Source organism: Meriones unguiculatus, chromosome 16, assembly GCF_030254825.1.
Source record: "Meriones unguiculatus strain TT.TT164.6M chromosome 16, Bangor_MerUng_6.1, whole genome shotgun sequence".
In the NCBI taxonomy this organism is placed as follows: domain Eukaryota; kingdom Metazoa; phylum Chordata; class Mammalia; order Rodentia; family Muridae; genus Meriones; species Meriones unguiculatus.
Genome location: NC_083363.1, coordinates 18,605,436 through 18,631,957, shown reverse-complemented (window position 1 = coordinate 18,631,957; position 26,522 = coordinate 18,605,436). Strand labels below are relative to the sequence as shown.

At 42.7% G+C, this 26,522-nt stretch overlaps 1 protein-coding gene across 4 annotated transcripts in view; it reads left to right on the top strand.

The window, feature by feature from the left end:
- Positions 1-26,522, top strand: part of Jmjd1c (jumonji domain containing 1C) — a 154,614-nt gene that overhangs the window by 13,976 nt on the left and 114,116 nt on the right. For 2 of the 4 annotated variants that reach the window (XR_009586749.1, XM_021635253.2), the window contains exon 1: positions 21,416-21,715. The exons of the other annotated variants lie outside the window; for them this stretch is intronic. Coding sequence is in view for 1 of the 2 variants with exons in the window: in XM_021635253.2 (XP_021490928.1) it covers positions 21,551-21,715 (165 nt within the window). In the remaining variant the exon portion in view is untranslated. Of the gene's footprint in view, positions 1-21,415; positions 21,716-26,522 lie in introns of those variants that run through there. 4 annotated transcript variants of the gene reach the window in all.

Sequence of the window (26,522 nt, the reverse complement as noted above, 5' to 3'; positions counted from 1 at the left end):
GCTCGGTGGTTACAAATCCTGGCTGCACTTGGAGAGGACCCAGGTTTGATTCCCAGCACCTGCATGGTTGCTTCCCAGCTATCTGTAATTCTAATTCCAGGGCATCCATTGCCCTGCTTTGACCTCTAAAGACATCAGGCACACAGGTGGTACTCATGAATATATTCAGGAAAAACACTCATAAAAAAGTGCATCTATTAATATAAAAAAAACTATAATGTCAATTTGAAAAATCTAAGTTCAAAGTAAACTGTTAAACAGGAATATTTGAATTTTTTGGGATGGTAGCACGGGAATCATTTTAAAGTACGTAGCCTTCCCTAAAACACGTGATGCAGTTCAATAGTAATGTGTCTTTGAAAGTATTTTAACATTTCCCCTTTGATTTTAAATTTCTAGATTTGCTTTTTAAATATTTTCACAAACTAGTAGTCCAGAAGTTCAGATGCATCAATGCCTGGTGAACAAGGCATAGGATACTGAGATCCTACTCTGCTTTTAATTTTTTTTTCCTCAGTGTTTTTCCCATTATCTGGGTACATGATATGTTTTTCAGTATGCCTAAAGTGTTGTTTAAACTGTTTTTTTTTCCCCATTATACTTTTGCATATTAAAGTGTGTTTTCATTTGATTTGAGGGCTATAATTTTCATCAATTAATACCTTGGTCTTTTTGGTCGTCAGTATGTTATGCTGTTAAGTTTTAGGATTGGTGTTGGAGCTGATTGCCATGGGCCAGGGCAAGAGGAAATGCAATTTCAGTTTTCCAAGATGGTTAATGGCCGAGATGTATGCATCAGGTGCTAGCAGTAAGGCTAGTGTGCCACTGCACACTTCCCCTTTTGGTGAGTAGGAGGATGGCCTATTTAAACTCCAGCACATTGGAGTTTAGGGCTCACAGTGGCTCACGGCCAGAAATAGAAAGCCCTTCACCTTGATGAGCCTTCTCTTTAGCAAACTCCTTCCCCTGGGCCAAAAGGTTTTCCTCGGTCCCAGGCAGAATTGAAAGTTTCTTTCTGGAGTCTAGAGTGGCTTTTCAGCCAGGCAGAAAGAACACAGCAGACGTTATCATCAGTGTAGAGAGAAGGGCAGGCAAAATTGAGGTATCTGTGAACAGAAGGTATTTCTGGCTCGAAGGAAGTTATCTCAAGGGGAGATCAGAATGAAGCAAGAGCTGTGCCATTCTAATATCTCCACAGTTTGTGTGTGTATCTGTCTCAGATAGGATCCTACTGAGAATGCTAGGACAGGGGATGATGACGTCAGTTAGCTAAAATCTTAGCCTGTTCTCCCCTGTTACCAATGTCATGCAGCAGTCTATCCCGTGCAGCCCTTATTCCGAGTACTTTATGAATGACGTGAATTCTGTGGTAAGTGACTTACTTTTGGCGGCATCTTCCAAATGGTGATCTGTAAGGATTGTATAGTTCAATTGTAGGTGAATGGCTTCACTCTCCCTTACACTTTGATTTGAGCCAAAGAAACATCAGTGGGTGCCATGGACTCCTCTGTGCCTTGCAAGTTTCCAGTCTGAGATGATACACACAGTGCCTTAGTTTGGGCTTTTTTGCTGTGAAGAGATACCATGACTACAATAACTTTTATGAAGAAAAATATTTAATTAGGGCTGGCTTACAGTCACAGAGGTTTAGTCCATTAATTTCATGATGGGAAGCATGGTGAGATGCAAGCAGACAGTGCTGGAGGAGGAGCTCAGAGTTCTGCATCTTGATCTATAGACGGCAGAAAGGGCAACTCTGTTGTTGCACTGGGCAGAGCATTTGAGCAAAGTCCCTCCCCACAGTGACACTCTTCCTCCAACAAGGCCATACCTCCTAATAGTGCCACTGCCCAAGGCCAAGCATTCAAACACTTGAATCTGTGGGGGCCAAACCTATTCTAATCACCACACCCAGCAACTTGGAAGAATATAAATAGAATTTTGAGTAGGTTGGTTAGAATGTAGAATAGATTTCCTGGTTTTCAGAAACTTGGAAATAAGAGGAAATAGTACTTTAATTTTTAATAGCAAGTAAATTATAGAGAAACTGATTTTTAAAATAAAAACTTTTCTTTTTTTGTCTGTCTGTTTCGAGCCTTGTGTGTAGCCTTGGCTGTACTGGACTTGCTCTGTAGGCCAGTCTGTCTTCTAGCCCACAGAGATCCACCTGCCTCTGCCTCCCCAAGTGCTGGGATTACAGGCCTGTGCCACCACTCCCAGCTAAAAACTTTTTTCTTTTTTTGAGAAGGTAGATCTCATTTTCAGGGTTCTTACCATGATTAAAAAAAAAGTCGCTTAAGAGTTTGAGGGAACCTGAATAATATCTCTTTTTTAAAATTTTAACTTTTTAATATTAGCATATTAGTTCTGCAGGCCCACAGTCCCGCACAGGCATAGTGGATCAGCTGCCCTGTAGCTATCCGCTCTTCTTCATACTTCCCAGTTTCTGCCGATTAGGATTTAGTGAAGTCTGCTTTTTAAAGCTTCTGTCACCAAGGGAACAGGCTGTATTTTTCTTTTTATGTCTAGCTTATTTCATTTAAAATAGTATGCCTCAGTTCCATCTGCTTTGCTGTAAATGAGAAGATCGCATCCTTTATGGCTAAGTACATTATTATTTTTTCACTCGTTTGTTCATGGGCACCTACTCCTTAGCTCTTGTTCGTGACTAGTGCTGCAGTAACAATGGGCATTCAGATATCTTAGTGTAATTATTTTTGAGTGACTTATGTTGTATATACATACACAGCATACTGTGCTAACATAACTGGAATAGAAAGCTCTTCATTATCGAATTGATAGCTAATCAGGTATCAGTTCACAGGTCGAGTTAGTGACAACCTGATAGATTGTGTGTTATGGTCATTTTCACATTGGCCGTTGGGGGTATGTTTGGCATGCTCAATTTAATGGGTTCATGGTTATTTTTTGCCTCAGAAAAATACTTGTTATAAGGCCTTGTTTACCAAATATCAAACAGAAGCTTGTGTGTGGTAGAGTTTTTAGCCAAAGAGGGTGGCAATAGTGAGGTGCAGACAGAGCACCTCAGCTGTTGTGTCACTTTATCTGTGGGGCCAGAAAACTCCCACTTGATCTCGGGAGTTTTACAAGGTGTCGCCATGCAGTTTGGCTTTGTGAATTAAAGGCAAAATTAAATATAGTTTACATTTTTTTAGAAAGGTTGAAATGTTGAAATCTTTTATTGACTAGTGGCTAACATAAAATTCTATTTAATATTAATCAGGGTGTTCAGGCCCATCTGATGTTCTTGTGTAAGGATGAGGGATCAGCGGTTGAAGGTCACGGTTGCTTTTACACAGGTCTTGCTGCTCCACCTGCCGAAAACCTAACGCCTGTAGCTTCATTCTGAGTTTGTGTCCGATTAAAAGCTTCACCGTGTGTCAGGTCACTTCTTTGACAGATTTGAGAAACAGCTCTTAGGTGTTCACTGTGCTGTGTCCTTATGGAGCCCATCATGCCTTCCTGCCTATCCTTACTGTGTGCTTTCAAATTCCACTATCAAAAGTGTGCTTGAGAGCTGGTGGTGCACACCTTTTAATTCCAGCACTCTGAAGGCAGAGGCTCTCTGAGTGTGAGGCCAGTCTGCTGTCTGTATAGTGAGCTCCAGGACAGCCAGGGCTACATAGAGACCCTGTCTCAAGAAAACAAAATCATCATCATCATCTGCAGCAGCAGCAGCAGCAGCCACAAAAGTAGACCCTTTGAGGTGGTTAAAGCACTGTAGCTGGGTATGAGGATTTTGGAGTGAGCCCTTTGGAGTTCTGCCAGGCTGTGTCCTGATGCTGATCTTGGACAGGTGCTTTAGCAGTTAGCTCCTTGATGCATTGCTGTTTCAACGTGTTTAGTGTAGGAGCGGCACAGACTGTGTATGGTTTGTATTATTGCCAAGCTCAGTTGTAACTTTAGACTTGATTGGTTTCCTCAGTTACTTTGAGAATTTGTGTGTTGCTCTTCTTGATAGCCTAGCTCTGTGTATGAAAAGTTATCTTTATTGAACTAAGACATTTATTTCAACTGCTTGAGGCCTCGAAGATAGATACACGAGCTAGTAGTTTTTGTATGTAGGCAAAAATTAGAATTTCTGTAGTGGAAAGCCTGGAGTAGAGGTGTCACTTTATTGGTGTCTTCAGGTACATCAGCTCAGCTCACTGTCACGCTTCTTGGTTCAGTTTGTCACATCTCTTCTTTCCTCCTTTTCTTTTTGCATTGGTTCTCCTGTGTCCAAGGCTGGCCTCAAACTGATCCCCCTGTCACCACCCTGAATCCCGGGCCTACAGGTGTGCACCAACATAATTAGTGTATGTGGTCTTAGGGACTGGACTCAAGTGATCCACAGCCCCTAGCTGGCCTCCTCTCCCACCCCTCAGGAATTAAAGGCGTGTGCCTCCATTTTCAGCTGTTCTGTATTTAAGAAGCACATGGTGTCTGTTAGATGGTTTCTTAGATATTTTATCCATATTAAAATACAGTGGTTAAGAAGAATGGTAGTGCAAGCCTTTAATCTCAGTACCCAAGGAGGTAGAGGCAGTTGGACCCTGTGAGTTCCGAGGCCAGTGCGGTTTACAAAGTGAGTTCAGGGCAGCCAAGGCTACACACAGAAACCCTGTCCCAAAACAAACAAACAAACAAAAACTCTGCTTTATACCTAGTTACTAAACTTTTTTTAGGTAGGGAAATCTTCTCTTTTCTACCCTGAGGCAGATCTCCCTCCCTCACCAAGAAAGAAAGGGTCTATTTTGGCTTCTTGTTTAGGTAGTGTTAGAGTCCATTACAGTAAAAGCAAGGCAGCAGGCAGGGAAGGCATGGTGGCAGGAACAGGATGCTGAGTCAGAAGAGGAAGGTCCACCGCCAGTGACATACTTCCTCCGGAAAGCCTCCACAGCCTTCCCACGTCTCCGCCGTGTGGGGCCCAAGTATTCAATCCTGCAAGCCGTTGGGGCACATTCCACATTCAGTCCGAAGCCTTCTTCCTGTTACCCTATAGGCCTGTGACTTTCTCATGATGTGAAACGTGCTCATCCACTTCACAAGTCTTCCGAGGCTCCATTCTTCGACCCAGACTCCAGCTAGGGGAGATGTGGCAGCAGACAGGAAAGGCATGCCTGTGGGAACACAGAGTAGATTTCTTTTTCTTTTACGACGATCTCCTGCAGCCCGGGCTGGTCTAGAAAATCCGTAGCAGAAGGTAGTGTTGCATTCCTGGCCCTCCTGACTACATCTGTGTAGTGCTGAGATTCCAGGCATGTGTCACCCTGCTCGGCTGAGAATGCTGGATATAGGAAGGGAAGAATAAATGTCTGATAGTTTCATTTAATTTAGTCACCCCTCCCCCTTTTCTTTCTTTGGTTTTTGTTCTTGTTTTTCAAGACAGTGTTTCTCTGTAGCCCTGGCTGTCCTAGAACTCACTCTGTAGACCAGGCTAGCCTCACAGAGATCCCCCTGTCTCTGCCTCAAAGGATTTAACACTTTTCAAAAAAGTCATCTGTGAGTTATTTTTAGCTAATTGATGTAAAATGATTTGTGAATTATTTTAGCTAATTGATGCATTTAAAGTGTTGACTTTCAGTCCACTGTTTTTATTTAATGAATGGCCTCAGGAAGTGTATGTGTGTCTGTCTGACTGTGGTATGTCTTGGGACCCCCCCCACCCAATACTCTTTCTTTCTTTGCATCTTAGTTGCGTTTTAAGGAACGAGTGTCAGGGCTCATGTGGCACAGCATGTGTGTGGAGGTCAGGGGACAAGCTGCTGGAGTCTGTTTTCCCCCTGCCATGAGGAGCCAACCCAGGTTGGTAGGCTTGGCAAGAAGTGCCTTTCTTACGTGTTGAGCCATCTCAGTGGCCCAGAAAATACGCTTCAAGTTACCCAGGGGTATTTCTAGTCGTATCATCCTTTTTCTGCCTTCGTGTGAGTTCATCACTTCCATTTATAGTGACCCCTTGCCTGGGCTATAAAAATGGCTGTCAGAAATTAATTTATATGTGAAAGTAGAACACTTCTCTTTTAGGTGCTGTTGAGTATCACTGTAATGGTATGTGCTTTCTTTTTTTTTCCTACTTAAAAATAGCCTCTAATTTGACCTAGATTTTTGAAGTATCCACTTAAATTGTTCTGTTGTAAATACATTATTAAAAGGCTGGTGTTCTGGCTCATGAGTGTAACCTCAGCAGAACTGCCATGACCTTAAGGCCAGTCTGCTGTGCAGTGACTACCACGCCAGCTGGGATCGCCATGTCTTCATTCTATGTCTTCAGCCCACAAGGAAAAGGTGATAAAGAGTGAAGTTAAAAAAGAGAAACTGAGAGCATCGGCTTCTGTTTTTCTCCCTAAATAGAAAGCTAGCACTTTTCTCTGCACCTGAAAATGAGACCACTGCTGGTGCAAACCTTGTGCCTGTTGAGTCTTCAGGTGCGGGCTGGGCTGCCTTACTGGCCTTCATCTTCCTTATTGTGAAGGTGGCACCTGGCGTTTGTTTCTACTTTTCCTTATGTTAGAAGAATATTCTGTGTGTATGGGCATGTTGCCTGCACATGTGTCTGTCCACAGTGGCACAGTCTCCATGGAGGCCAAAAGAGGCTGTCAGATCCCCAGGAGCTGGAGTTCAAAACGGTGCTGGACTGCCATATTGACCTCTGGAAGAGCAGCCAGTGAGTGCTCTTAATCATTGAACCATCTCCCCATCCTGCTTGTTACATTTTAAAGTGTTTTTTTTTTTTTTTTTTTTTTTTAAGACAGGGTTTCTCTGTGTATCCCTGGCTGTCCTAGAACTCACTCTGTAAACCAGGCTGCGATGAACTTAAGAGACATCCACCTACCACTTCCTCCTGAGTGCTGGGATCAAAGAGGATTATTTCTTATTTAGCTCATTACATTCTTAAATTAAATCTCCATTGTAGGTTAACATTTTGTCTTACTGGGGCCAATTTGATCACACTTGGTTTGCATCAGAAGAACCTCTACTTGGACTCAGCTTGCCTCTCAAATGTGGTCTGTATGTTATGTGTGGCCTAAAAGGTAATGTCTGCAAAGGCCAAGGAATTTCTGCTGGGTTGGGCTCTCCTCACCCCCGTTTAGAATGGATTCTCGTGACATGTGGCAACTTGTGACTCGAACCTCGGGTTTTCTTAGGGTTGCCTTATTTGTCTGCAGGGGCTTCCTTCTCCCCTGAGGCGGTTGTAACTGGAGTTGATCTGGGAAATAATCTGAAAGGCTGAGACTGAAATAGAGCAGCGCCTACTAGACTTTGTATCTGCTTCAGGGAAAGGGGGCTCTTCACCCAGCAGATAGGTGTTAAGTGCTGGGCCTGGTGGCACAGGCCAGGAAGGTTGAGGCAGGAGGATAGTGAAGTTGAGACCAGCCTGGACTACATTAAAGTAACTTAGTCCTTTTTTTCCTCCCTTGTACAGCACTTATCCTAGACTGAGAGAAGAAGAACAAGAAGCCCAGGAGCTTTTCCTCTTTTCCTTTCCTTATTCTAAGCAGTTTACCAAGTGTATGGCCCAAGTTTACCAGTTTATCAAGTGTATGGCCCAAGTGACCATACACAAAGAAAGAGAGTTGTTGGCCCTTGTGGTTCCTCAGAGGCCTTTGTTTAGTATTTTAGTGCTTTTTATCCTATAATAGAGTATCAAGTAGACTGAAAGGAGATGACTGTGTGTCAGATTAAGTGGAAAGGGAAGAAATAGTTAACATAACTGAGGAGAGCTCCAGGGAAAGTGGTGACGGGGAGGAACGCTGCGCCAGCTGGAGGCTCACAGTGCCGCTCTGGTGAGCTGCCACTGTGCCGTGCGGAAGCTTATTTCAGCCAAGGCAAATGTTCCTCTCTCTTATTCTGGGCGCGGCTGTAGTGTGCCGAGACCACATAACCAGTCTCATTCCCATCTCTCTCTCTCTCTCTCTCTCTCTCTCTCTCTCTCTCTCAACTCATGGTCATTTATGTGTCAGTTCATAAAAGCATGGATTTGGCGTGAGATCATTCTGGAGTGAGCCCCACCTCTGCTGCCCACGGTATGACCGCACACATTTCGTTGTACCTCTGATCTCAGTTTCTTTGTGTTCTACATATTAGAATAGTAAACCTTTCTTATAAATGTCAAGTGTGGGATAAATGAGACAATAAATGTGAAATATTCTAGATCCTGCTTCACTCTGACAGTGTCGTGGTGCTTGGCTGGAAGCTGCCAGAGCGTTGCCCCAAGGGCAGTGGGAATAACCTGCCAAGGCCTGTGCCTCCTGCCTCTGCCCTAATTCAGCTCAGCTGCTTGTCCTTTTGGATTCAGTTCCTTCATGGCAATTTTTCTTGGCATGTAAGACAGACAGCCTGACCTGGCATAGCAAGACTCTGGAGGTTGGCCCATCACTGTCTCCCCAGGTAGCCAGTTACTTCATTGATGCACTTTGCTTTTCCAGCCGGTGTTCTCAGCAGCAGTGACCCTCAGTGGTGAGATGTCAGCCCCCAGGGCAGCAACAGCACAGGGTCCACTTTGTCATTGCTGGTATATTTGGGTCCCTCACGTTGTACGTTTTTGCATTTGCTACCTTCATGGTCTGTTACCTGAGGTCTGAGCATCTTTGGATCCCTCCTCCCTTGACATGCTTTGGAACTCAATCTCAGTCACAGCAGGTCTCCCTTTCTTTCTCTGAGACAGGGTTTCTCTTTGTAGCCCTGGCTGTCATGGAACTCACTCTGTAGACCAGGCTGGCCTCGAACTCTGCTTCCTGAGTGCTGGGATTAAAGATGTGTGCCCCCCCCACCCGGTTTCTCTTTAGCATTACTAACAATTTGGGGGGGAGGCGATTTCTGAGGAGGCTGTTGACACAGTGTAGGATGCTCTCACCAGCATCCTGTCTTTTATTTACCAGTGCCTCTAGGTGACTCTTCCTGAAGGCTTGACACCAAAAACAGTCCATGCAGTGCCAGTATTGCACACAGGACAAAATCGTCCTCCCCATCCGTTGTTCTCAGCCATTTGCCCTTCTCATCTGCACCAACAGAAGCTCACAGTTGGGTCAGAGACATTATGAGCATACCTATCTCATTCTGTTTTAGTAGGTCTCTAATTATGCCTGCAGTTTTTTTTTTTTAACATTTTGATTATTGCTTCTATTTTCCTGAGGTTATTTCAGACTTTTATTCTCCTCAAATTTTCTATCTCATTTTGTTTTATATTTGTAGTAGATGACCTTGATATGAGAGATAAAATGGAGATCATTATATCTGTTCTCATTGAACTTTGTGATTCCAGTCATGCATTTGAATCCTGGTTTAGCGGTTAAGAAATTTTGTGGCCTTTAGCAAGTTAGGCTTTAGCCTCGTGTTTTCTTTGTCACTGTTATGGTTATAATAGAAAAGATGTACTGTGTTTAGTGGAGTTTTCCTGCCCATAGGGTCAGCTGGTGATGGGCACAATGAATGCCAGAACGGACAAGAGGGCTGCTTTGTTCAAGGCCAGTCAATCCCACATTAGGGAAATATCGAGAAACGGAGGGATGAGTTATGTGACTTGTCAGGGAAATGCTAATGTGACTATAGCATAAACTAAGCGAAAGGGCACAGTTTGGGGACATGTAGTGAAAGGGAGCGGATGGGCTTGATGTTTGTGAGAGAGTGGGCTCTTTGGGATGACGGCTCACTGTGCAGCCCTGGCTGGCCTCAGACTCCGAGCTCCACCTGCCTCCGCCTTCCGAATGCTGGGATTAAAGGTGTGCACCACTGTGCACAGATAGATGCGCATATTTTTAGTGGCCGTGGTGAGTGCCATTTGTGGGTGGTGTTAAAGTTTTAAGTGAGTGAACTGTCAGTTTTAGCAACCTCTTCATTATTCTTCTGTCATCCATTTTTCATGCTGTAGGCATAGCAGCAGTCACAGCAGGTCTATTCATTCATTCATTCATTCATTCATTCCAAGGGCAAATCTTATTCCTTTGTTCAGTTGGCTTAAAGTCAAGCTCAAGTTCCACTTGCCCTTAGTCTAAAGTTGATACTTTGTAAGGTTTGTCTTTGTTTTGCACATCAGCACCAGCTGACACCTTTCCCCTCACCACCCTTCTCCTGTGTCCCCATGTCCCCTATTACTCTTGTCCCAACTCCCAGCTTCAGCCGTACCTGCTCAGTTTCACTTCTTCAATATACTTCCTGGGAGCTAGAGAGGTTGCTTTTTGTATAATTGTGAGGACTTGTCACCCAAATTAACCAGCTGGGTGTCATGCAAACAGTTGTAACTCCAGCTCCTACAGATCCAGTGCTTCTTCTGGCCTCTGCCCAGGCATAGGTGTGCAGCCCCTCATCCCACCCCCTACGCATACACTCTTCTCCAACAGACACAAGCATATGCGTCAATACATTTTAGAAACAAAACAGTGAAACGTTCTGCTAATTGCACTTGCCTCATTTGCAGGCTTTAGAAGACCACAACTTTCCCGCTCACTCCCCTAACCATGGGGTTAGTGTCCTCTCCTGTGTTTTGGCATGCACATTTGATACCTTCATTCAGTTTCTTACTTCTAATTCTCAGATTGTACTTTGTATCACATTTGTTATTTGTGTGTGTGCCTGCCTGTAGCACACACCTGCTGTGCCTGTGTTGGAGGTCAGAGGACAACTAGTGGAAGTCAGTTCTTTTCCCACTTTTACCTGGTTCTGGGGATCAAATTCAAGTTGCCAGATTTGTGCCTTAATGATCTTTACATGAGGAACAATCACCACCACAAATTTGAAAAATGATGTGTGAGTGTGCAGTGTATGTGTGCACACATGGCTTGCAAGGCAAAATGGCTTCACTTGCTGGGCCATTTTAATGGTTGCTAGCGAAATTATGGCAATTGTAAAGATTGCGTTTTGGCTGGGCATAGTTTCTCACGCTTTTAATCCCAGCATTTGGGAGGCAGGAGTGGGCAGATTTCTGAGCTGCAGGCCAGCCTGATCTACATAACTGGTTCCAGTTCAACCAGCGCTATACAGTGATAATTCTCTCTCTCAATAAAAAAAAAAAAACACCCACAACAAACGAACAGACAAAAGCATATTAAGTTGTCAATCTATTTTTTAAGTTAAAAGAATCGTGTGTGTGTGTGTGTGTGTGTGTGTGTGTGTGTGTGTGTGTGTGTACACCACGTATATGCTGTGTTCTTGGAGGCCAGAAGAGGGAATCAAATCCCTTCTGGCTGGAGTTACAGGCATTTGTGCCTCCCTGGTATAGTGCTGGGAACCAAACTCAGATCCTCTACGAGAGAAGCAAGTGCTCTTAATTTCTGGGCTGACTCTCCTTCCTAAGCAGCCTTCACTAATATTCCACAGCTGTGATTGGAGAAAATCTCAAAAGGAAGATGCTTTTGTCAGCAGGTAATTCTGGAGAGGATCCTTTCACCAGTTATTTGATTATTTTGCCCCTAAAATTCTGCATATGGCATTTTCATCAATTTTTCCCCCTTTTATATACTTACGTCAGTCTCTATCCCAAAGGAATCCAAGAGATTTGGAACATCTGGTTCTGGGGAAGAGGAGAGGTTTTCTGTGTGGTGGTGGGAGGGGTTCCAGACTTTCAATGTTCCTTGTTCAAAATGATAGGTTTCTGAGCCTGCATTTTTGTTATTATGTGTTGTGTGAACTTCTTTTGAGGAGACTGACCATATGTCTACTCAGTTCATGCAGGAAAGCACTCCACCCAAGTGGAGCCTGGGAACTAGTGAAATTGGGGTTACTTACAGAAACATAGGCCTTTGGGTATGGGTATTGAAGAAAAAATTTCTAAGTTACTGTTAACTGCCAGAAAATCCTAGGGGACCTTGTGAGCTTTTCTGGCCCAGCAACTGTCAACCAGCTCCTCCCCCAGATCCTTACTTGTCTATAACTCCTTGAGGAAGGCGGGGCCTCATGGGCGGGGCGGAGTCTGTGAGCCCCTCCCCCAGTTAGTGTTAACTGCCTGTAAACCCTGGAGAGGCTTGTGAGCTCCCTACCAGCAGCTGTTAACTGTCTTAAAATCCTTGGTTATGGGCAAGACCTCAGGAGGGGTAGAGAGTCCTGAACCCCACCTCCTAAGCAATTATTAACTGTTTGTAAATCTTTGGGGAGGAAGGAGCCTCAAGGTCCATTCCCTACTCCATAGTGGAAGTTAGTGGTGAACTTAGGCTGTCTCATGAGAATTCAAGAAGGCAACAGCCTTGCTATTTTAGAGGATGACATTCCACAGCGTTATCTTTTAAGTTTCAAAAGTTCTCAGTATCCAGGAATATGTCGAAAAATTCTGACTGTATTATCACCATGTTTATGTTCATAGAAGTCAGCAAGATTACACAATTTAATAGTATTGAGAAAGAAAAAAACAGGTTAAGAAGTAGGCATCAGTTTTGGAAGATGGTAATAAACCACCAGTTTATTATTCGGACAACTTCAAATAACAAAGAATAAAAACTTTATCCTGCTTTTTCCTGTAAAAACTCACTCAAGGTAAGCAACAGCAAATTAGGCCTTTATTTTTGGTGTTTTCATTCCTGTTGCCTTTATTTTCAGCTCTTGGTTTCCAAAGTTAACACTTGTTTTACCTTATTGTTTTGATTTGATTGTGCGTATAATTGCTTGTGCCTGTTTCCGCTCATGGTTATTTTGAAACCCTTGACCAGTAGTGCCAATATTAGACTTGTCTCTGAGTCTGTCTATGGATTGTGTTTCCTCCCAACAATGATTTGTCTCGAATATGTGTTTGGATTTCAGCCATGTTTGTGGGCAGGGTGAGTGAAGGAAATGATATTTATTTTGAGAAATGGGTGTGGCAGAGGCTGTTGTCAGCCTTACCTGGAGTTGAAGAGGGTTTGGGGGTTTGTTGTCTTGTGGGTCTGGTTGCCTTCAATGCCTCATCAGTCGGTGTTGATGTGCTGGAAAAGCTCTGACGCAGCCTCCTTGTCTTTCTTAAACTTGCTTGCACTAATCTTGAATGTGCTTGAACGTCTGTGGTAGAGTGGCATTACGTACTTGCGGAGATGCTTAGGTTTGCGGTGGTGGGAATCAAACCTTCTCTCTTGTTCTAGAGCTGGGTTTACACAGGCTGTGCCTTGCTTGTCTCTGTAGTGTGCTTTTCCTGTAGTCACAGGACACCTCCGCTTTTCCTCCCAGATTGGTAGCTTCCCTCAGCAGTAGATACATGATTAATAATTTGGAAGGAATTTAATAAGAAACATTTTTATATCCAGTATTAATACTAATGGGTTCAGGATCTTTGACCATAACTAGATGGACCTTTTCAAGTAGAGCTCATTACTTCCATGAGCTTGACGCTTCTTAGTAACTCCTAAGGCAATCTTCAGTAAAGAAAAAGAATGGCCTTTTCACTACTCTCACTGAGGTTGTTTTCAGGTGTGTGTGTGAGAGTAAATTACAAACAAACACACAAAAAGCCCAATTCTGCCCATAAAACAAAGATGTGACTGTAGAGTGAGTGTTCTTGTCTGCATGGGCTAGCTAGTGTTCCTCCCCCCCACCATTTCCCCCTCCCCCAGTTTTTGTTAGTTTATGGAAGGTACTAGATTGGTTTTGTGTTTTTCATAAAAAGGAATACATTAACAAATTTCTATTTTTAAGCATAAAATTTGAAAGTATAATATGACTAGAAGAAAACACCAAGGAGTATGCCTGACTTTTCTAGGTCTGACTGAAGGCTCCAGAATAATGGTACTTGACTATGTGATGTTTTAAATGTGAACATAACAAAAAATTTAACTGTGTACATTTACATATATAAACAAATGAAATTACCCATTTTAATATATATTTGCAGTAAGAATAGTTAGGGCAAAGGACTCTTAAATTTTTTTAAAGTTATTTTTTATAATTTATTCAATTACAGCAAAGGATTTTAAAGGTCCTATACAGAAAGAAGGATGTTAAATTATGATAAAGTAGAGGTTCTGCATGTAACTTTTTACCTGTGCATTTTAAGTTAGTTCTGATTTTGTTAGCATGCTTAACTGGACTAGTTTTACCACCAAACTTAAAGCAAAGGAGTTCTCTTGTGCTATTTATAAAATCCATTGTTTAAATGGGATTACGTCAGACTGAAAAGCTTTTGCTCAGCAAAGGAAACCATCATCAAAAGAGATAGTCTTCAGTGTTTGCCAGAGTCCTGACAGGGTGACACCCAGAACATGTAAGAACTCAAAAAAAAAAAGCAAAATAGTAAGTAACATAATGACATCATGGGAAGATGGTCTGAATAGGTGCTGCAGGCAGTAAATACGTATTAAAAATACTCAGTGCCATCAGCTGTCAGGGAAATGCAAATCACAATTATGGTGTCATAGTACCTCATCTCAGTTAGAATGGTTGTTTATCAAAACAACACAAAATACAACAAATTCCGAAAAGAACGTGCAGAAAAAGAACCTTTATATATTGCAGGCAGAAATGTAGATGAGCGCAGACAGCCACAGAAGAAACAGAATGGAGTTAAAGTTAAAAAAAATAGAGCCACCATATGAGACCGCCCTCCCATGAGTGGGTCTGTATTCAGACAAAATAAAGTAGGCGCACGGAAGAGATACCTGTATGTCCAAGTTTGCTTTCTCTGGTCACAGCTGTCATGTGTAATGTAGCATGTAGCAGAAGAATGGACAAAGAAAGTAAGATATGGCGTACTTACTGCTGTTAGCATCTGTCCATAAAGAACAGAGAAGCCAAGTTACCTGCAGATGGATGGCTGGAACTGGAGAGCACCATGCTCACTGAACTAAGTCAGACTCAGACAGAAATTGAATGTTTGCAAAAAATGGTGACTTGAAAGTAGGGAGTGGGTGTGCATCGCAGAGGGGTTGATGAACATGAGCAGCACGCTGTGATATAGGAATGTCTGGAAATGCCACAGTGACTCCCGCTAAGCTGTGCCGTTAACAGGTACTACTAATTAAAGACCTGTTTAAGCTCTTGCACATGCCACTCCCAGGGAATAATAAATGCTCGGTTATGCAGTGTGGCTGTGTTCTGTCACCATGTGTGCCCTGAGGTCCGCTCTGCAGCGCGGGTCTGTGTCATCAGTATGTGTGCACAAAGAACCGCCTCGCGTCTTCTGTGAGCCGCTTGAGAGAAACGAACAGGGCAGGTGTTAGCTCAGAGCGCTGCTGACAGACGAACAGTGCGACCTTGTCAGTCATTGAGTGTTCTTGGCTGTGGGTTTGATGCCAGGCAGGAGTACGCCCTCCTAATTGCTGAGTGACCCAGAAGCCTGAGAAGAAGCTAAGGAGTCTGTACATTTCCTCAGCCACTGTGCTTCAGCATTGATGACCTTGTAGAGCAAGTTTTCACTAGGAAGGCAGACAAGGTCCAGATTTCCTTGATTTCTGCTCTTGCATTGTGCCACAGTGTACTGTTCTCTTCTTATTTTTATTTTTATTCATGTGCATTCGTGCTTTGCCTTCATGATGGTATCGGATCCTGGAGTTACAGACAGGTGCCATGTGGGTGCTGGGAATTGAATCTGGTTCTTCTGGAGGAGCAGTCAGTGCTCTTAATTACTGAGCTATCTCTCCAGTCCCTACATTATGTTATTCTTATTTCTAGTTTGCTGTACTTGGTATATACTCCTTAATTTTAATTTATTTATTTATTCATTCATTTTTGGGGCAGTTTCTTTACAAAGCCCTGCTGTCGTGTATGTAGGCTAAGATGGCCACAAACAACAGATGCCTGCCCACCTCTGCCTCCTAAGTGCTGGAGTTAAAGGCCTGTGCCACCATACCTGGCTGCGTCTTAAGTATTTTTGTGACTTTGGAATGAAACAGTCGTTTTGCCTAACTGGAGACATATTTTGTTAAAAATCATATTGGTTATTTAATGTTAAGTAGCTTCACAATGTGCTCCCCAGTACATTGATTGAATTTTAAGGCTGTACTTTAAAAACATTATTATATATATATATATTTTGAGGTTCAGTATTTATTGGTGCCAACTGAGTCTAAAGAGAAACACAGGACTTCCAGGCCCTGGCTACTGTAGATACAGGCTCTGGAATTGAAGTGTCTTCTTATCCAGTCCCTTTAATTGGATAAGTAAATTATCTGCCGTAGGGAAGCACACGTGGAGCTGCTAGACAGTGATTTCCTTTATATGGAGTCATTTGTTCTTATTACATATTTGTGTTTTTTATAGTTTACAAATCTCATTTTATGTAATCATGTGGTTTTTTGGGTATGAACCAAAGGCAGCAATGATTGGAGATAACTATATTTCACTGCTAGGTTTTGTTTTGTTCAGTTTTTATTTCTTTAGACCAGTTGCTTTTTATGTGATAAGTACACGTCCGGCTCTGGTCACGAAAGGGCCGGAGAAGAGCACCAGTGGACTAGAGTTAACATTTTTGAGTTAGGTAGGCTTTACATTTTGTAAGGTTTGTATGTGTGTGCGTCATGTGCATGCCTGGTATCCTTGGAGGCCAGAAGAGGGTCCTGAATCCCCTGGAGTTACAGATCGATGGCTGTGAGCCTTTTGTGTTCCCCCTCTCCTGGCATCGAGAAGAAATGAGACCTGTATGTCATCTCCATCAGAGATGCAAGACTGTCCCTGGAAGACTTAACAGTCAGCAGGTGTTCTGTAGGGTCCTCAGGTCACGTCGGAGCTTGTATCGAAGTGGTGGTTTGGTAATGAGATGAGTGCATTGCTTGGGAGTTGTAAATCTATCTGTTCTTTACAAGTTTTCTCGTTACAGCCTGCTTTTGTGCTGCCGCACATGTTAACCACAGTGAAGCCTGGTGAAATGGGGTAATGTTGCATGACATTATTTTGAAGGCAGCACATGAGCGTGTGGGCAGAACAGGAACTCTGTTTCACTATTTTTGATTTAGAAATCTTGAGTTCTCTTTTCTCTGGTTGGAGTAAGAAAAGATGTGTGTGGTGGCATATTACCCCAAATCCAGTGCTTAGGAGGATGAAGCAGAAGGATCCCAAGTTCAGGTCAGACTAGGCTACATAGGGAGGAGACCGTGTTTCCAAAGAAGAAAATGAAACAACAAAACAAAACAAAAAAATAAAAGTAGAAAAGACATGCTACTGTATTTATCTGTTAATTCATTTGGTATCTTCTCACAGCAGGGGTTCTTAGATGCTGGGAGCAAAGTTAAGAGTATGATGAAGACAGACTGTTCCAGTGTCCTCGCCTTTCTGGAGCTTGTATTTATCATGTGAGGCAGAAACAAAATGAGCAGTCACACGGGAACTCAGACACAGCTGTATTGGGATAAATAGGACAGATTTTGAGAATCTAGTTGTTCAGTTGTCTCAGTCTGGGCATAGGAGATGGAGTTTTTAAGAAAAAACATTTACGTTTAGAACTTGTTAAGTATGATTAATTCATTTTAAGTATATGCTTAGGAAGTTAGCTAAATACAAACCATTTAAGGTTTTGTGATAAACATGATACTGTCAGTTTATCTTGTGTTTTATTCTTGGTTTTCCACTTGGATAGTTTAGTTAAAATTGTTTCTCTTTGAAATCGGCTTCCATATTGTCTAGTTGTGCTTGAGTTAGTCCTAAGACTTTGAGTCCCAAGTTCTAACAGATGTGAAAGGTACAAAAAAATGCATTAAACATATCTTGTATAACATCCTGTTGATACATCCTGGCCTTTTTTCCTCCTTTAAAAGTTAGCTTATGTGTATGGTGTTTTTCCTGCATGTGTGTACCATGCACATGCTTGGGGTCCATGGAAGCCAGAAGAAGATGTTGGGTCCCCTGGAACTGGAACTTCAGACAGTTGTGAGTTGTCTGTGTGGGTGCTAGGAATTGAACCCTGGGTCTTTTGGAGGATCAGCCAGTGCTCTGAACCTCAGAGCCATCTCTCTCCATCTCTGTTGATAAATCCTTAAGTCAGCAAGCCAAAGCATTTCTGTTGTCTGAGTCTTCAGATAGGCTTTGAGCTTCTCAAAGACAAAGGGCCCTATCTACAGAAGATTTCAAGATGTGAGATACATACTAAATGCTAATTAGAGTTGAATAGTCCATGTTCATAAAGAGAATCAAGCTTGGCATCTGACCTTCATATCAGCGTCACTTTGATATCACAAACCTGGTTTTAAAAATTAGTTCCTTAATATGTATCTTAGGCAAGTTACGAAGCTTCTCTAAACCTTACTTTCCTCATCCTTAAAATAAGATTGTTGTGTAAAGCACTTAGCCTGGTGCCTGACACAGCAGATGTTCCACAAACCTAACTAACACCTTCGAGGAGACAAACGGCAAGCATGTTTTTCTTTGATGTTAAGTAACTTCCAGGTCTATTTAATGGTAGAATGCTTGCCTACCTAGCCCCTTTCCTCTCAGATGTGACAGACCTTTACAGTGGTGTAGAATACTAACATATATGAGAGCAGAGAATTGCTACTCTTAATTATACCAATCAAAAGTCAAAATGTGTTTGCTTATCGAAACATCATGACCTACTGGTTGATCACTGAGAATTGAGTAGATAATTATGACTCTTAACATTGCAGTAATTCAATTTCCCCATGCATTTTAGTTGTTAAAAATAAACCAAATAGTGTTTTGTTTGAGTCTAAGTTGTTCTCAAACTTGCTGTGTGTGTGTGTGTGTGTGTGTGTGTGTGTGTGTGTGTGTATCTTTATGGACAAAGATAAAAGGATGACTTTGAATCCCTGAACCTTCTAAGTTTGGGGATGACAGAATTAAGCCACCATAGCTGGCACCAGATGGCTTTTTCTGAGTAAATTTCTGTGAATATTTAAAAACAGATATAATCTCTTAATGTATCTTTTATGTAGATTAACAATTGTGTCTGATGCGAGGCTTCCTTGAATTGATGTGCATGTACATACATGTTTAAGGGACATAGCTCCATAAATGATGGAAAGTGTAGATCTGAGTAGTGGTTCTCATTTTCAGCTTCTTTAATTAAGTACGTTACTTTTTAAATAAGCTACTGTGCATAGTAAAAAATTCTGTTACCTTTATATGATTAATAGTGGTGTTTTATGAGCATCTTTTATTGATTGATTGATTGAAATAGGGTTTCCATGTAGCCCTGGCTGTCCTGGAAGTTGCTCTCTAGACCATGCTAGTCTTGAACTCAGACATAAGCCTTGCCTCTGCCTACCACCTTGCCTGACCTGAGCATCCTTATAAAGTAATTATAAGAAATGCATAAACGAAACACATAGTCTTCTAAGGGTATTTAGATATTTTTCCTGTCATTGTGACAAAGTACCTAGACAGAAGCACAGTGATGGAGAAAGTTTTTTTTTTTTTTTGAGGGGGGAGGGAGCTCACAGTTCATGGGTATAGAGTCCTTGTTGTGGAGGGAGGCGTGGTGGCAAGATTGGCAGGAACATCAGGTACCCACAGTCAGGGTCAGAGCGTGATGAATGGTTGCTACTACTCTCCTCACTTCCTCCCTTTGGTTAGGGCTAAGATCACTGTTAAGATTCAAATAATTACCTCATTCTAGATTAGCCCTCACAGGCTTGCCTGGAGGCTTTTCTGGAAAGTAGGCTTCTAATCCTCAATCCTGCTTAAATTTGACAGTCAGTATTAACCATTATACCAAGGTTTCAAATCTGATGGTAAAACTTTTAATTCCATATTATTTACAGTTAAAATAATACAGATGCTCCTTAACAAAATTAAACGCCAGCAAACAAACTAAAACAAAACAAAACAGTACAAAAACTTTAATGTCTTATTCTTTGAAAATGATTTATTTCCAGTTTTTCAAGGTGAAATAGCCTCAGTTTAGTATGAAACATAGATATTGGCTAATTGTATTGGGGCTGTAGGAGAGAATTTCGGATATGATTGTAGTGTACATTAAATACATTAAGTGTACTTTAAATACGTTAAAGCTTCATATGGTGGCACTTCAGAAAAGCCAATGGATGAATTCAGAGTTAGCCCAGATTACCGAGTAGGAAAAACAGCCTTGGGGAGATATGGCTTGTGAAAGCTCTGTTTCTATCCAGAATGTTGGTTTTTGTTGCATTTACATTTTGTTGTATTTTTATTGGACTGTTTTCCTTGTATTATCATTGAATTAGGAATTAAGCAGTTAAGCAGTTTTCTTAAAAATAAAAAAAATTTAAAAAACGAAACAAAAAACTTAATCCATACTGGGGACCAGCCCAGGGCTTTCCACTAGGTAGGCAAGGTGCCATCCAGCAGCACCTTCTGTCCCCATCCTCCTTGTGCCCCAGATTAGAAGGCATATAGATCACTGATGGTTTGGTATTTGAGTATGAGACACCTTCTAAAGTTATTCACACATGCTTCACTCTTTTTTCAGTGGTTTATTGGGCTTACTAGCCCAACGTGGGAATTAAACTCTTAGCCGCCAGCACGCAGTTTTGTGCATAGTTTTCCTGTATGCCTTCCAGTTTTGTTTTTCCTTAGACAAGTAAAAAAGAGGTTGCTCAATTCAGCTGAGCCTTGTAGTTTCCATCTCTTACACACCGCCACTGGCAGTTTGCAGCTTTACAGCTTAGTGCTAGTCTAAGGGGTTTCAGAACGCATTGGGGGGTGTTTATAAAGAGCTTTTCATAGAGTTAGATGAATTTTCGAAGTTGATAGCCACTGGAAAATGGCAGATTGGCTTTAGATTCAAAATCACACAATCCGCTTTAAAATACAAGTCTGTAAAGCATGCCCTTTGTCAAACTGCTCACTGCTATCTTGAGAGGAAGCCGGTTGTGAGGACCGAGGCGCGATCCGAAGAGGGATTCCGAGCTGTGTCTGTCTGGGTTATAAATTCCTGTTGTGATTGGACGGGAAGTAAACATCATTTATTTCCTTCAAGTGTGATTGGCTAGGGTTCCTCTCTTTCCACGGTCTTTTCCAGTAACTGACTGCGGAGCTTTCCGTTTTATTACCTGACGGTGTTCTAGTACGCCGAGTACTCGGCTTGGCGCTGGGACAGTTTGTGAAATTTAAGGACGTCGGTAACAGCCCGCGGTGGAGTGTCTGGCGTTCCTGTAAAAAGGAGGCGCGAGGTGTAAATCTCCGAACAGCTCCAGCGCGGAATTGGAATCGCCGCCGGGAGGAATGCGGCTTTAGGGCCGCGGGCGGCCGAGCGGGCACCGCGGGGTGGGCGGCGCCGCTGGCCGGGGCCGCGAGAGGGTTCGGGCGCCCTGACGCCGGCGCTATGAGCCCGCCGGGACGGCGCTCCTGACATGCGGGCCGCCGGAGCTGGCTCTGCGGCCGCGCGTGGCAGCCGGGCCCTCCTGGCGCAGACGCCCCTCGGCCGGGCCGCTGGGGGCGGTGGCGCAGCCGGCGGGGCGGCACTACTCAGCGGCGCCCGCCGACCCCCGCCACCCCGCCCGCGGAAGGACACGCGGCGCGGGCGGAGGGGTACCGGCCGCGGAGCGCGCCGCGCGCACATTCCCGTCAGTTTGTCCGCGGGCCGCGCGTGAGGACGGGGTCGGCGCGGCTCCGGGTGGCCGAGCGTGCCGGGGCGCTCTCGCTCCCAGGCCGCCTCGCCTGCGGGCGGCCCCCCAGCATGGGCGGCCGGTAGGAGCGGGCCGCGCTCGTTGCCGGCGAAGCGGCGGCCATGGCGGTGGAGACGCGGCCCGAGCTGGTGGGGAAGCGGTTCCTGTGCGTGGCGGCCGGCGAGGACGCGCGTCCCGAGCGCGGGCCGAGCAGCGGCGGACGCGGCTGGCGGGCCGGAGTCATCCGAGCGGTGTCCCACCGGGACCGCGGCCACCCGGACCTGGCGGTAAGAGCGGGCTGAAGCGGGCGGCACGCCCCTCTGCGCGGCCCGGCGGGAGCCAGCCCGGGGCGCGGGCCGGCGCGCGGCAGGTGGGCCGGCCGCCCAGGCGCTCCGAGCCCTTCCCGAGCCCTTCCCGGGCAGACCCAGCCGGCCTTGGACCCGAGACCCCGAGAGTATTTTTTGGTATGAGGGCTGATTGAAATGATTTCTTTTTTTCTCCCATCAATTAGGATTTTTAAGTTAGAAACGAGCAGTGCTTTAGGGTTCCTTTTCCCGAGTTTTTATGGCTTCACAAAGGCGAGATAACTTAAGGTTTTGAAAGATAACTTCTAAATATTCCCCTCCCCCGTTTTCAGTTATATAGGACATTGTCAGTGTTATCTTTCTGGAGTGTGAATGTGTATTTATGATTTTGTGCTAGGATACACTCTGTTGGTTACAAGTGCATTCTCGTTAGGGAATGGGATTAAGGTGATGGTGCTGACTAGGCTTCCTGTGTTGTTAAGTAAATACATAACTTGGGACATTCATAGCGTCTTGAGACTTATTTTCTCCTGAAAGTTTAAAAAATTTTCACATTAGATTTAGTTCCAAATCCACCATAAAATGCGAAAGTGTTTACCATTTTGATACAGCTGTTGGAAGTTTCCAGTATGTTCTTGCAAACCATTCCTACCTGCAGTCAGTGTCATAGCTGGTCTTGACATTGTATTATTAACTTAATTGTGTAAAAGAGATTTAGTTTGCTAATATATAGTTATAAAAAGAAATAAGGATAGAGACAACTTATAAAACTCTTTGCATTGTTATTTTTTTGTGCGAAAAGAACCCTTAAACTGAACTCTTACTCGTGATAGTTTATCATTACTTTGTGATTATATACTCATTTCACTTTCTCCTCTGTTATGCAAAATTGAAAAAAATACTTGATAATGGTTTAGATAGTAAAGCAGACATGGAGCAGAATTTTGTGCTGTACTGTGTTCCCACGTACATGAAAATTAGAAAATTATTTTAGACCAGACAGTCAAGTTCTGAATCATTGAAGGATCTATCGGAAGGTAAGTGATTCATAGGAGTAAGCATGGCAATTTTTTATTTTTGCAAATAGCAAGATATTAAGCTGGTTATTTAGAAGTAAAAAATTGTCAGCCAGTCATTGTTTGAATGCTTGTAATTCAAGCAATTGGGAGTGATGCAGGAGGATGTCAAGTTGAAGGCCAGCTGGAGCTACAATCAAGACCCTCTTTCTACTGTATATGTAGTACAAATTAAGTTACCTGTGGGTCACAGCAGTTGATGGGAAAAAAGAGAAAGGAGTTTCAGGAGGTGACAGATTAATTTTTCTGTTTCCTGACTTAGTTACGTACATTAAGCTTTATCTCTCTTATTGGTTTATATGCTTAAAATATCTACATTTCATTTTATAAATTTTGCTTAAAGTGCAAAATCACCCTGAATTAGAACGGTGTGACTCTTTGCTTTCCTTCAATTTTTTGACAAGTGATTTGTCACTGTATAATTTCACCTTTTTATTCTAGAACCTATAGGTTTTTTTTTAATTTCCTAGTATTCCTTACATATTTGACCTTTCATAGAGTCAATGTAAAGCACTTCAGCCACTAGTGTCATATACTTTTAGTTTCAACTGTATTTAAAAATGCTCAGTCAGCCTTCATTCTGGTGTGCCTGTTGTGTGTTACTAACGGAGCAGAATTGTCTTGTAAAAGCACTGTGACTTCTATATACTATTTCTTGGGGAAGGCAGCGCTTAGATTCTTCTTCTTTTTTTAAAGATGAAATTTTGCCCCGTTGTCCAGGCTGGACTTCAGGAATCAAAAGTGCTTCATGCATCAGCCTTCCATACAGCTGAGCTTATGTTATCGGCAGGCATGTGTCACTGCAGCCCTCTTGGATTTTTAAGGTGTAGGCTATGATATTAGGTCTTAAAGTGATGTGTACATTTCTTTATGCATTTGAGGTTTTAGTCACCTATGTAAATTTTTTTTTTGGTGAAAGTAGTATATGGTTCAAATGACTTAAAATAAGTCAAATAAGAAATATACAAAAATAAGTCAAATAATTAAATAATTAGATGATCATAATGTTTTCTTAATCTTTTAACCTGTTAATCTGAAATTACGAAAAGAATGCAGCTATAGTAGGTAGTATGTCTCTTTTAGCGGATAACATTTAGCAAGGAATAGAAGTGTGCTTGCTTGGATATAAATTTCATTAAACACTGTATTAACCAAGGGTGGTAATAAATAAAGCCTTTAAAATGAAAACAAGGCAAGCAGATGTGACGACTTAGGTTTGATTTCCCAGAACCTACCTAAGTAAATCCAGGTGTGGTGGGGCACAATTGACATTCCAGCTCTGAGAAGGCAGAGACAGGCACTCTCTGGGGTTCATTGCCAGCCAGGCTTGCATGCAGCCCAGCTGGCTCCACAGGTTCCAGGTCCCCGAGAGAGCCTGTCTCAAAAAAGTTGACCAATGAGATCTCAATGGGCCTGTGGAATTAAAAGCGCGTGCTGTGCCAGTCTGACAACTTGAGTTTGGTCTTTGGATCCCATGATAGGAGAGGACCAACTCCTGTAAGTTCTTTGGTGATCTCCAGACAAATTCTCCTGCGTACAATAAGCAAGTGTTTTAATAGCACTGGGGCTGTCCTCTGGCTTCCTTCCATTCACATGTGTACAAATGTGGTATGTACACAACTCAAACATGCTAGCTTCAGTAAGGCGAAACAAATGTATGACTGAGGTTTTAGGAGTGGATTTGCTGTTAATTGGCATATTCATTACTTCTCTGGCGCGCGCGCTTGTGTGTGTGTGTGTGTGTGTGTGTGTGTACACACATGCATGCGTGCTTGAGATGGCGTCCCTTTATGTAGTCCTGGCTATTCTGGAATGTTTTCTGTAGACTAGACTTTCCTTGAACTCTAAGAGATCCACTGTCCGCCTCCTGAATTCTAGGATGTAGTGACCCTTATACCACTAAATTAAACACCTTGTATAGATACTGTTGGAGTTTGGCAGTCTCACTCAATCTCAGGTTTGCCCGGACCTCACTGGAAACAGGCTTTCTTAGAACTTGATGCAATTCCTGCCTCCGTTTCCTCAGTATGTGGATTACATGGATGAGCCACCACAGCAGACATGAGGTTGGTTGCCTTGTGTCCTTGGTTTTGGTTTGTTGTATGTGTGCCTTTTTTGCAGAGTTTTGGCTCTGATGTTTCTTTTTGGCACTATTCTCTAAGCACACATGACTAAAATATTTGTGTTTGATTTGAGAATCAAGTAAGTCCTTAGCTATAATAATCTTAAATTATGTTTATGACTTAAAACTTTACAATGACGAATCTGATGATTTTTAGGTTAATATCTAATGGTTATTAATGATTAACCAAATTTTACATGATAGATTCAGAATTATGTTAGAAATATTTTAGCGGCTTGATTGTAGCTCAGTGGTAAGAGATTGTGCTTCACATGCATGAGGCCCTGGGCTTAATCCCCAGCACAGATAAAATATTTTAGAACATAGGATTAATCTTTTGGAGTAGAATGCATCTGTCACGTGGTCCAGTGTCATACACAGTCAGCTCTTGGAGGAGGTACGAAAGCTTAATTACTACTCGTGAGGACTTCTTTAGCTCCCCCGCTTTAAATTAATGTGGTGTCTTATGGCTCAGGGTAAATGGTAGAGTGGACCTGATCTTCCCGTATGTGCAGGAAAACACCTTCTCTTTGAGAAAACACTGAACATACACTCTTAACCACTCACTAGAAAATTTCTAAGTGCGTCAGTTTTGTATTTGTAGTCCTATAAACCTGCTGTGAATGAAGCTTAGTGTTCAGTTTGTAGTCACAGCACTCATTTTATGAACTGGACAGAACATTTAGTTCTGGGATCTTGTTTGTTGAACTTCATAGATAGATGGTTTAGTGATAATGCTCAGAAAATGGTTGGTATTTTAATTTGTTGTTTGTTTTTGTCTTTTGAGACATGATCACACTACATAGCTGTGACTGACCTGGAACACACTATGTAAACAAGGCTGGCCTTGAACTAACAGAGAGCCACCTGCCTCTACCTCCTGGGCAAATACCTGCTAGGATTTAGGGCTCGGTGTCACCATACCTGGCATGATGTCTGTTTTCTTAATCTCTCAAAAATAAAGGAATTTTGAAATCACATTACCAGTAAGTATCAGGGCAGGGATATGAAAATAGGTTTTTGGTTCCAGATCTGCTGTTGACTGTTCCATATGGCTTTTTCAATTGGCTTTTGGTTTGCAAACTTTCAAAATCAAAACAAAATGAAACAAGATTCTTTAATGGAGTGTGTATGTGTGAAGGTGATTGTTACATTAAGACATGGTCTTTTTAGATTTAATTATTTTATTTGTGTAAGTGTTTCTATTGATTGTTTGTGCAGCAGGTATGTGTCTGGTGCTGCAGAATTCAGAAGAGGTGCTGGATTGCATGGAACTGGATTTGTGGATGGCTTATGAGCCACCCCATGGGTTTTGATAATTGAACCTGTGTTCTGCAAGAGCAACAAATACTCTTAACACCAAGCTGTTTCTCCAGCCCTGAAACAGGGTCTTACTCTGTTGGTTAGGCTGGCCTAGAACTTACTTTGTAGCTCAGGCCACCCTTGAGTTTATGGCCAAGATTCTGGTGCTTGAATTATAGCTGTGAGCCATGGTGCTTGACTTTCTACTTTTCTTTTTTAGCCTTTGTTCCTATATTTTGTAACATCACAATTCAAGTTCTTTTGAACTGTTATTTTTCATTAAATATAG